The following is a 12750-nucleotide window of genomic DNA, read 5'->3' on the forward strand; positions in this document are numbered from 1 at the left end:
TTTCATGATGGCAGCCATCTTTTTGGTTGAAAGGAGGTGACAGGGAGCATGAGACACAGTTCCAACTGTCCTGTGTGCTGATCACCTCTCTCAGTTGCTAGGCAACGTGAATAACAACATAGGAAATCCCATCATGCTTTGCACTGCATCAGGGGAAAAAAGCCCGGGCCGTTTTCTTTGATGGGTGGAGCTTAGCTAAAAATGCAACTAAAAATGAGGCTTTGGTAAGAAAAACAAAGTTCTGATGCTGTGAAACTGTTAAAAAACACCAGGCCTTTTCAGTTCTGCTAAGTAGATTTTTAGTCCGGAGGTTCACTTTAATACATTTTATAGGTAAACAAACATGGTGGTTTTGACAAGCGTGGCAAGTGTGGTTTTGAGCATTTTCTAAGGATGCAGTAGGCTTGAAATGACTGCTGAGTGTTGGGTAAGCCCCTTGCAACTATTCTGAGCAGGGGTGTAACTACAATTCATCGGGCCCCTCAGTGAAACTTTGTTGGGCCCCCCAATGTCCACACCCTTTCCCTTGCCTTGGTGCCCTTCACGGCCTTGGGGCCCATCTAACAAGGGTCATAAAACTGTAACATGTGTGGCCACTTTTACTGAGTTGGACCTCCTGCAAACTTTGCAAAATCGAGTAATGTAAAATTGGTGTCCCAGAATAGGTTCACAGTTAAGGTGGCCACACACGATACAATAAATTGATCTGATACAGAAAAAAATTGATTGTAAATCATGAATTGAAGAGAAACGTAAAACACAAATATGGCGTGTGGCCCCCTTAACAGGAATGTGTTTTCGTAGGGTAAAAGTGCTGTCTCATGTTTTGATAAATGATTGCATGGCAGGATCACCGTACACACTGCGTGTTTGTGGTCTGTTTTCTGGTCTGGATTAAGCTTGCTCTGTCTGCTTCTCTCCCCAATAGGTCTGGCGTATGCCCTGCTGGCTGGCGTGCCCCCAATATTTGGTCTATACTCCTCTTTCTTCCCGGTCATTGTTTATACCTTTTTTGGCACATCTAGACATGTTTCTGTAGGTAAGTGATGAAAATCATTACGAAGAGACTGGTGTACAAATGATTCCTTATCCAACCTTATGCTACTGATGAACAAGGAACATATGTAAAGTTAAAATGGAGAACTAATTCCAAAGCATCTCAGCTCTCTGGGTGCGAGTGAAGCAAGCTTCGCCGAGACGCGTTGGACGTAAGTGAGAAAGTAAGCAGATCTGAGCCGCAGTCGGGTCCAATCTGCAGGAGGATGGTGATATATTGTATTATGCTAACTTGCAAGAATCTTTATGTACTGGTTTTAGTGTTTTGGACAATAAAACACTGTTTTTACACATTTAAAGAGACACTGAAACAAAAACAAAAAAAAATATGATATAATGAATTGGTTGTGTACTATGAATAATTACTAGAAGTTTAGCAGCAAAGAAAATATTCTCATATTTTTATTTTCAGGTATATAGTGTTTTTTCTAACATTGCATCATTCTATAATATGTGCAGATTACACAACACTCTGCATTCAAAATGATTCTTTCAGAGCAGTCTGCGAACTAATGACCTCTCCTCTGGCGGAGAAAAAGTAAATAGTTCAATAACACTTGAGATAATAAGTCAGAAAACAGCCCTCTCCACGACTTTGAAAGTCGCAGAGCTTAATTGCTTTTTTGCATAGAGACAACAACTGGAGTTTCTTAACTCTTCCTGTACTGGAAACAATTAGACTGATGTATCTGATCTTAATGTTTTATTTCTTAGCTGTACTACACATACAAATCATAATATCATAGTTTTTTTTTCACTTCAGTGTCTCTTTAAAGAAGGACTGTAGTGAAAATAACATAATGAATGAAATTGCTTATTTTTTACAATATTAATCTATAGATTACTAGTAGACCCAAGCCCGTTTAAAAACGGTCTCTAGGTCTGTTTGCTGGCAGCACGCACAACCGCCACACACGCGCGCGCACCAGCCGCACACGCACACACACATCCGCACGTAAGTCACAAATGCTGTCTGGCTCCGTGCTGTGCACATGCGCAGTAGCTTAAAGCACGGACCCAGCTACACAGAGACTGTGTACGCAGGGACACTTGTCTCTTATTAGGTAGGATTTAGTTAGTGCTTGCCCATTGCAAGATTTCCTCTCCCTGATTTACATTCTGAAATGTATCACTGGTGGTGACATCTTTAGTTCTGCCAGGTGATCTGTGCGGAATGTTCGTTTCCTGAGAGTTCTATGCACAGAGGGAGATACTGCTTGCTTGACAGTTGGAAACAGCCGTCATTGCCCACAGTGCAACGAGGTTCACAGACAGGAAGCTGTCAGGGCCATAGCCATGACATCACAATATGGGAGGGGTTTCACCACAATATCAGCCATACAGACTCCCCTGATGATCTATACAAGAAAAGGTAAAGATTTCTAGTGGGAAAGGGGTATCAGCTACTGATTTGGGATGAAGTTCGATCCTGGGTTAAAGTTCTTCTTTAAAGAGAACCAGAGATGAAGCACCCTCTTGTATTTTACCTTATAAATCAGTGGGAATGTGACAGTAAACACCTAATCTGCTCTTCGTTTCATTGTTCTCTGTTTAATCTGACTGTTATCACCTCTGATAAGAATCCCCGACTGAGCATTCAGTCTGGCTTTGCAACGGAAAGATTATAGCTGAGTCTGTCTTCTCTGGTGTCTTGTCAAGCCCAAGCCTGCCCCCTTGTGGCTCTGATATAATGACTCAGCTATAAATATTCCCTGCAAAGCCAGACTCACTGCTCAGTCTGGCATTCTTATCACAGCTGATAACAGACACTTTTAGCAGTGAGGATGAAACAGAAAGCATGGTAAGTGTTTTCTCTAATGTTCTTACTGATATATATGGTAAAATACACAAGGGTGCTTCCTCTCTGGTTCCCTTTAAGTCCATTTTATTTGAGGTCTCTGGATGCTATGCAAAGTGAGTGAAAGCATTGGAAACGCTTGGTGTTAAAGAATATTTTCGGGTAGCAGGGATATAGAGGGGGGAATGCCCCTGTACTCTGGAGGCGGATTTATTCAGATATTTTATTGCACGTGACGTTTGGAGCACAAGTATCACGGGGTGTGTTTATAGCATACATCTGCACTATGATATGCTTCTTTGCTTTTTATTTCCTTTAAACTGACAATGAAGCAAAAAAAAAAAAAAAAAAAAAAAAAAAACACCTTATGATATAATGACTTGTATGTGTAGTACAGATGATTAATAGAACATTAGTAGCAAAGAAAAGAGGCCCATATTTTTATTTTCAGTTATACATATTATTTTTTTATAACATTGCATCATTCTGTCATATTTGCAATTAGAAATCATACTCTTTATTTTATCTACTTGCTGCATTTGCTGCAGTATATCTAGGTCCTGCAGGACTTCATCTGGGATGTAGATGTGCGTCTATTGCGGCGGATGGCCGACGCACGAGCTCCTGCGCGGGTACTCATCATCGCCCCCCCATTAGAGGGGAGATCAACAAATGGTGGGAACGCCATGTCGCCATGTCAATTATAGCCGGCATCAATGAGATGCCTGCGTCATTGTATCTTCTGAAGTAACACGTCCATGCATTACTTCCTGTTCGCGTTAGTATGCTAATAGGAAATAATGCGTGAGGACATCTTGTGGCCAAATAGTAAAATGACACCTACATACATTTTATTTAATAAAACGACCCACACTTACATATGAGTTTAACTCCTCCTCTCCCACACTCTCCCATAGTACCCCCCAAAAAATTTGCTTAAAAAAAGACAATTAAAAAAACATAAATATTGATGTTAGGGACATACATTTTTTTAATATGTATGTCAAGAGTGTATATTACTGTTATGTGTTTGTAATTAGTGATAGACGCAAAACTGAAAAAATGCACCTTTATTTCCAAATAAAATATTGGCACAAATTGTACTAGGGAAATATTTTAAACTTTGCAATAACCGGGGCTTTTATTCACAGTAGAACGTTTTATTTTTACATTATAATGGACAAAAACTGAGAAATAAGGATTTTTTTCGATTTTTTTTCTTATTATTCCCATTAAAATGCATTTAGTATAAAACAATTCTTAGCATAATGTACCACCTAAAGAAAGCCTAATTGGTGGTGAAAAAACAAGATATAGATAATTTTGTTGTGATTAGTAATGATTAAGTTATTGACGAATGAAAGAAAGGAGCTCTGAAAGGTGAAAATTGATCTGATCCTAAAGGGGTAAAAACCCCTCAGTGGTCAAGTGGTTAAAGTTAAACTATAAAGCAGAGCAGAGCTAATGACCCTTTGAACTTTCCTTCAGTAAAACCTTATCTCAACCTGTCTCTCACTGTTTGACTGTTTAAGTGCTTCAGAAAACAGGACTGTCTTCCACCCAAGTTGGGTCGGAGAGCTCAGAGAAGCTCTTTTGCATAGATAACAACTGAAGTTTCTTAACTTTTCCTGTACTGGAAAACAATAAGAGACTTATATCTGTTCTACTAATGTTCTATTTCTTAGCTGTACTACACATACGATTCATTATCTCATAGGTTTATTTTCACTTCAGATTCCCTTTAAGGTGTCATTGCGTGAAAGGTGATTGGCGACTAATAGGACCGTTGCTTCACTCGAACACTAAGCGGGGTACTTTGGAATTTGATTGATTTTGACTATGGGCAGTCATACTGCGGCGCTCCACCATATAATCAAAGTACTGTCATCTTTGTTTACACCTTTTAGCACAGCTACTGCAATACATTTTATAGTTTAATAAACAATAAACTGACGACAGGTCAAAAACATGTTGATGAGAAAGTAGCACATTTTTCCTAGTAATAAATGATATCCAGCCAGATTATATTCTGCCCTTTCAGGGACCTTCGCGGTTGTCTCCATCATGGTTGGCAGCGTTACGGAGTCGCTGGTGCCCAACGATAACTTCATCCTGCCAGGGAACGATACGATTATCGATATAGCAGCCAGAGACAAGGCTCGGGTGGAGTTGGTGGCTGCCATAACCATACTGGTGGGATTGTTTCAGGTAAGGATTATGCATCCAGCAGCAACAGCAAACTGAAGAATGGAAAAGACCAACAACAGCTACTTGCCATGCATGTCCGGAATCTGGAAAGGCTTAAAGGGGGTCGAAACTGCCAATTGTAAACTTTTGTCCCTATTGCTAGTTACAAAAGTAGTTAGTGTCACATAGTTTCCCCCAACATGTAAAGTGGACCTGAACTCTTGCATGGGACAGGAGGAAAACTTCTCCATCACCTGTGACTAATCACCACTGTAATTTGATTTCCCCCCCCCCCCCCCCCAAAAAAAAATGTACAGGGAAAGGCCACAGAGCACATTTAGCACCTTCACCATTTGAGTTGGGTGCCACGTGGTGCTGCTAGTAAAAATATTGGTAATTTACATTACCAATATTTTACCATAGACTAACCTATTCTCCCACAGCCCCTCCCCTTCTAGTGCCTAGCCCTAACACTCCTCTCGCCCACCTAATGCCTAACACTAACTCCCCTCCTATATACAGACAATCGGATTCAATCACTATTCCCTATGTAAACGTCAAACAAGGGAAGGTCCGCACAATGTCCATAAAAGACAAATAATTTTATTATGGACGTATCCAGATCACCACATCATGCAACTGGCATGTTTCGAACCAGACTGGTTCTTAATCATAGCTGCTAAAATTATTTGTCTTTTATGGACATTGTGCGGACCTTCCCTTGTTTGACGTTTACCTTTGGACTGGCTGTCCTGGTCCTAGCACTGTCCTGGACGGAGTGAACGGTTCCCTCCACTTCTCTTCACTATTCCCTATGTAGTAGCCGATTGGCTACTGTCCGCATCTTGCACCCAACTCATTATCTGGGCATCTGTTTACTAATACCTTGACTTGTTAGCTGACTTTACTAATGTTGACTTGTTTCAGGTCACTTAGCCCTTCTTCAGGCCTTAAGAGTTACACTATATATCTGATAACAGACAATGGTACTGACATAGATATCACCACCCGGTCCTGGTCAGCTCACTATATTGTGGCATCAGTTGTGGCTTCTGTTTGGGGGTGGTGCTTCCTGGCTTCAATGTTGCCCAGATGCCATTTAACTTTTGACATGTCAGTACCATTGTCTGGTGTTATCAGATATACAGTATAAATCTTAAGACCTGAAGAAGGGTCTGAGTGACCCGAAACAAGTTGACATTGTTGCCTTAAAGAGGATATTTAAGAGAATGTATAATTCACAATTGGAATAGGCCTATTATTACTTATGGATGGATATATGCATTATTGAAGAAATTGTCGTGTATTTTTTTTGAATTTTTGCACTTTTTTTGATAAATATTAAATTAAGCTCATCTTCATTATTGGTTTCTTTTTGGATACTTTTTCTCCTATTGTGTGTCCTAGATGAGGACATTTTTTTTTCTCCCTTTCAGTCCCCCCAGCGCTCTCCCTGACCAGTTGGGATCTAATAAAGCATTTATTAATAATAAAAAAATGAGGCCCGGAGTTGAGTTTTAAAAGCACACATAAAATTGGATAGCAAGCTTTACATTCTACATACTGGTATTAATAGGTTTTTTCTTTGGCAGATCATGCTGGGCCTGGTGCAGTTTGGATTCGTGGTCACCTATCTCTCAGAGCCGCTGGTTCGTGGATACACCACCGCTGCCACCATCCACGTCACTGTCTCTCAGCTGAAACATATATTTGGTCTCCCTCTGAGTGAGCAATCGAAACCTCTGTCCCTCATCTATGTCAGTGTCCTTTCTTAGGCTCTTTTCTCAGATTGTACGTGTAAAAGTCAAAGCGGAAAAGGAGAGATGGATAATAACTGTATGAATGTCGTATTCTCTCGTTTTTAGAGCTTAATCAGCCTGTTCCGTAGAATCCACAGGACTAATTTTGGCACGTTGGTGGTCAGCGTGGTCTCCTTGACGTGCCTCTTTGCAGTGAAGGAGCTCAACCAAAGACTGCACTCTAAGCTCTGCATGCCGATCCCTATAGAGCTCATCGTGGTAAAAACCAAATCTAGATTACAGGATAAAACTATTATGCTTTGTACGTCTACTGTTTTTTTTAGGCAAAATATGTGTTTAAAAATATACAATAACTTTATTTGTAATACTTAAAAACACAGTAAGGTAAACCACCTATGATGCCATGTGCCATAGAAGCTTCATTTGTGTAGGAGGTGCGGAGGAGGGCCGACTAGTGACATCACCATCTCTACTAAGCTTTATAAGCCTACAAGGGGATGTTCTGAGAATAGTAGCAGTGGTGTAGCCATAGGGAATTAGTTGTGACTGCACCAGGGCCCAGGGACGGATCAAGACCAAGTTGCGCCTGGGGCAAGGTCAGGTTTTGGTGCCTAAAGGTCAGGTTTTGGCGCCTAAACTGCCATTAATTTTGCCGCCTTTTTAAGAATTCAACAAACTGCGCCTGGGGCAAGATACCCCCCTGCCCTTTCCTAGATCCGTCCCTGCCAGGGCCTCTGTCCAGGACCTGATAAGCCCACATGCGGCCCTCCTCCAGTCGCTGTATTAGCTCTTTATTGGTGCTGTAGTGGTAATGATAGTTCTTGGATTGTCCCAATTCCTGCCGCACTCCTGTTATCATGTATGTGCAATAATGGAGCAAGTACCTGTACAGAGAAAACTCAAAATAGCGTAGTTTTGTCTGATTTTATGGCCCAGCCACCACAGAAACATAGGAGAGGAGGCCGGTGAAGGAGTCAGCAGAAGCCGCCACCTTAGATCACACAAAAAAACTCTGACCCACCCCACAAACAAACTGCTCACCAGATAATAACCACTATTAATCAGTAGTGGTATTTGTGGTTTTTTGGCAGTTTTTGCCAGCCACGGGTCTTCCAAATAGTTGTCAACCCTGGGGGTTAATCCGCAACATAAACCATGCAAACTGCCACTTGTATTCCTCCAAGCAAAAAATCCAGCATAAGACCAATTCAACATAAAAAAAGAGTCTTTTTTATGTTGAGTAGCAAGCCAACCAGTGACGCTACCACAGTCCAAAACTTGACCAAACAGGACTACGCCTGCTTCACAGTATCATTAATATCCAGTTATATATATATATATACATATACATACATATACATATATCCAGGGCCGGGCCGAGGCATAGGCTGGAGAGGCTCCAGCCTCAGGGCGCAGTGTAGGAGGGGGGGCAGAATTCATTCAGCTGTAATTCCTAATTGTGTTTGAAGCAGAAATAAATAAGAAAAGGGGATACATGGCAGTGACTGCAAGCCAGATAACTAGATATTCAGGTGTTGGGGAGGTTGTGGGCCCTGTGGCCCTCTTAGTCTAATAGTAATCAGTGTGTGACGGGCGGCTGGGGTGGCAGGGATGGAGGGGCGCACTTTGGTGTCTCAGCCTTGGGTGCTGGAGGACCTTGTCCCGCCTCTGCATATATCTCAGATGTGTGGGGGACACCAATTATCATCCATGTAGACTGTTCCATCCTGATGGATTTATTCAGAAGATAATCGTTGTCAGCCAATCGAAAACACATGTATCAGATGGCAATTGACCATCGCTGCATATAAGACCCTCTAGTGTGGCGAATAATGTACCTCTGGATCGCCAGTGGCAGTTTTGAGCTTCTGCTATTGATCCAACTGGCAGACCATCATTGTGCACTAGTCAGGTTACAAACTCTGGGAGAGTAGGGAGGATTAAGAATTTTGTTTCCACATTGACCAGTAGTTAAAATGTTGCCAGTATATGAACTTTAACTCTACCGATGTCAACTCAGCAGTATGACAGCTGCAAACAAAGATCATAGGGCAGAATGTCTACTGAGGTGAAAGTGCAAATGACTTGTGATAACATTGCATGGAAAGTTCCACTACTGCGCCTGCTGGGCATCTGGTACCTTCATGTATGTCACTGCAGTTATACTTTAAGATGTAAGCAAACTATACTTCTAAGTTGTGAAATATCAATTCCTCTCTTTCTAGCTCATCATTTCTACAGCGGTGTCATATGTAATGACCCTTCACGAGACCTATGGGGTTGGAATTGTAGGCGAGATTCCTACTGGGTACGTGCGCCGAGAGCAATATTTCACCTCCCCATCCGCTTCAGAATCAGCTTCAAGATCCTATGTTTGGCCTATATATCTATACAAAAGTCCTGTCCAAACTACATCTTTTACCTGGTCAGCAGATGGCCGCCCACTACGTTCCTCCTCCTAACCACCCCATGCATCTTGCATTCCCATGCGCGACTACAGGACTTCACTAGAGCTGCCCTCATCCTGTGGAACTCTCTCCCACTGCCCTTCAGGCTTGCCCCCTCCTTCAACACCTTCAGGCAGAGAACATACTTTAGTGTTTTCGTGCTCGTTTTCTGCACAGAAAAACTGAGAACTCATGTTAATCAATGGGCTTGTACACACTTAGGGCTTGATTTACTAAGAGGTGCTAACCTACTTAGCACGTCTAAAGTCTTTAGGCGTGCTAACCAGGGTGCTAAGTAGGTTAGCACCGGTTTTCTCAATCAGATCGTGCGCTAAGTACCGCGCGCAAAGTCCTATGCGCGTGCTAAGTCCCATAGGCTTTAGTGGGCACTTCGCGCGGAGCGCCCTGCGCTCTGTGCAGTGCGCGCGCAATACTTTGCGCGCGGTACTTTGCGCACGATCACTACTTCTCACATTTCAACTGAGTTTAGACGTGCTAAGGGCCAGTGCTAAAGTTAGCACCGTTTTGTAAATCAAGCCCTTAATATGTTGTTCGCTTGGGGGAAAAAAAATGACATTCTGCATCCTGATTCTGCACATTTTGTCAACTACATCAGCTGCTGTGAAAAAACGTGCACGTTTTCCTGCATAGAAACACTTGGTGTGCAGAAAAAGTATGCAGGAAAACGCGCGCAGAAAACTGAAAGACAAGTGTGTTCCCTGCCTCAAACAATCCCTCAACACTTACATTCTCAAGAAGGCCTACCCCGTCTCACTGCTGCGCTAACTCTTTCTTCCGAGAACCCACAAGCACCACTACAGCCACAATTCACTCTACCATCACCGTTACCACCCCTGTTCACTCTACCATAACCACTACAGCCGCTGCTCACTCTACAATCACCACTACAGCCGCTGCTCACTGTACAATCACCACTACAGCCCCTGCTCACTCTACAATCACCACTACAGTACAGACACTATTCACTCTACAATCACCACTACAGCTACTATTCACTCTACAATCACTACTAAAGCCCCTGCTAACTCTACAATTACCACTACAGCCCCTGCTCACTGTACAATCACCACTACAGCCCCTGCTCACTCTACAATCACCACTACATACACTATTCACTATACAATCACCACCACTACAGCCACTATTCACTCTACAATCACTACTAAAGCCCCTGCTCATTCTACAATCACCACTACAGCCCTTGCTTATTCTACAATCACCCTTACAGCCCCTGCTCATTCTACAATCACCACTATGGGCACTATTCCCTCTACAATCCCCACTACAGCTCCTGCTCACTCTACAATCACCACTACAGTCCCTGTTCACTCTACAACATACATGTCAAACTCCGGCTCGCAAGCCAAATCTGGCCCTCGGAGCCCTCCAATTTGGCCCTCAAGGGGTTTCCCCACTTTGCATTATGTATGACCCACTCTAGACCACCAGGCAAGCTGTATTGGAGGTGAAGCTCAAGAACACTAGGGAAGCCATATGGGGGAGATGGGCGAAATAACTTAACACTATGCAACAGTATAGGGGAGGGTAAGGGCCTCTGGACACCAGGGAACTGTATAGGGGAGGGAGGACCACTAGACACCAGGGAACTGTACAGGAGTTGAAGGTTGGCCATTAGACCTCTGGGAATTTTATAAGGGAGGAAGGTGCCACTGCCCAGTAGATATGGAGGTTGGCCCGCGACTAGGTCCCAGTGTACAATTTCAGCCCACGTTGTATTTGAGTTTGACACCCCTGCTCTACAATAAAAACTACAGGCCCTGTTCACTCTACTATCACCACTACAGCCATGGTTCACTCTACAATCACCAGTACAGTCCCTGTTCCCTCTACAATCAAAACTACAGTCCCAGTCCCTATTCACTCTACAATCACCACTACAGCCACTATTCACTCTACATTCGCCACTACAGCCACTATTCACTCTACAATCACCACTACAGCCCCTGCTCACTCTACAATCACCACTACAGCCATGGTTCACTCTACAATCACTAGTACGGTCCCTGTTCACTCTACAATCAAAACTACAGTCCCAGTCCCCAGTGGCGTAGCTAAGGAGCTGTTGGCCCCGATGCAAGTTTTACATTGGGGCCCCCCAAGCACTCTATACATAACAATTGATACAGTGCACCAAAACCTGCCAATGGCAACTACAGTGTCAAAGGTGCAAGAATGGAATGGGGAATAGTTTGTTAATGATTACCACTCTTCAAAGTATCTATAGAAGTGATTATTGCCAGCAGAGGACCAATAGAGAGCTAATACTGTAGTTGAGAGAGGGCCCTTTGGGCCCCTCAGGTCCGAGGGCCCCGATGCGGTCGCAACCTCTGCAACCCCTATTGCTACGCCCCTGCCAGTCCCTATTCACTCTACAATCGCCACTACAGCCACTATTCACTCTACAATCACCACTACAGCCACTATTCACTCTACAATCACCACTATAGCCCCTGCTCACTCTACACCACTACAGCCCCTGCTTACTCTACAATCACCATTATAGCCCCTGCTCACTCTACACCACTACAGCCCCTGCTCATTCTACAATCACCACTACAGCCCCTGCTCACTCTACAATCCCCACTACAGCCCCTGGTCACTCTACAATCACCACTATGGGCATTATTCCCTTTATAATCACCACGACAGCTCCTGCTCACTCTACAATCACCACAGCAGCCCCTGCTCATTCTACAATCACCACTACAGCCTCTGCTCTCTCTACAATCACCACTACAGCCCCTGCTCACTCTACAATCACCACTACAGCCCCTGCTCACTCTACAATCACCACTACAGCCCCTGCTCACTCTACAATCACCACTACAGCCCCTGTTCACTCTACAATCACCACTACAGCCCCTGCTCACTCTACAATCACCACTACAGTCCCTGCTCATTCTACAATCACCACTATGGGCGTTATTCTCTCTACAATCACCACTACAGCTCCTGCTCACTCTACAATCACCACTATAGCCCCTGCTCACGCTACAATCCCCACTACAGCCCCTGTTCACTCTGTAGTCACCACTACAGCCATGGTTCACTCTACAATCACCACTACAGCCCCTGCTCTCTATAATCACCACTATAGCCCCTGCTCACTCTACAATCACCACTACAGCCCCTGTTCACTCCACAATCACCATTACAGACCTTGTTCTCTCTACACCCACTGGAATACCAATGATCCTATTTATAATTACAGTGTTTATATTGCAGGCTGGTGGCACCAACCATACCCAGCTCTGACCTGTTTACGGACGTTATTGGCAATGCGTTTGCCATTGCTGTGGTCGGATACACAATCTCTATCTCTCTGGCTAAAATGTTCTCCATCAAACACGGCTATAAAGTGGACAACAACCAGGCAAGGCTTTCTCCAAACACTTACTTTGCGAATTGATGCCCATCCTTATGTATGTAATGTCTAAATAGAAGTTTGTTTCCCATAGCG

At 43.5% G+C, this 12750-nt stretch overlaps 1 protein-coding gene across 3 annotated transcripts in view; it reads left to right on the plus strand.

Moving 5' to 3' along the window:
* Window positions 1-12750, plus strand: part of LOC137532307 (solute carrier family 26 member 6-like) — a 55951-nt gene that overhangs the window by 12956 nt on the left and 30245 nt on the right. For all 3 annotated transcript variants that reach the window (XM_068252697.1, XM_068252698.1, XM_068252699.1), the window contains exons 3-8: window positions 929-1039; window positions 4896-5062; window positions 6634-6798; window positions 6907-7059; window positions 9027-9109; window positions 12516-12663. In XM_068252697.1, coding sequence (XP_068108798.1) covers window positions 929-1039; window positions 4896-5062; window positions 6634-6798; window positions 6907-7059; window positions 9027-9109; window positions 12516-12663 — 827 coding nt within the window. The remainder of the gene's footprint in view (window positions 1-928; window positions 1040-4895; window positions 5063-6633; window positions 6799-6906; window positions 7060-9026; window positions 9110-12515; window positions 12664-12750) is intronic.

This window comes from Hyperolius riggenbachi, chromosome 9 (genome assembly GCF_040937935.1).
Source record: "Hyperolius riggenbachi isolate aHypRig1 chromosome 9, aHypRig1.pri, whole genome shotgun sequence".
Taxonomy (NCBI): domain Eukaryota; kingdom Metazoa; phylum Chordata; class Amphibia; order Anura; family Hyperoliidae; genus Hyperolius; species Hyperolius riggenbachi.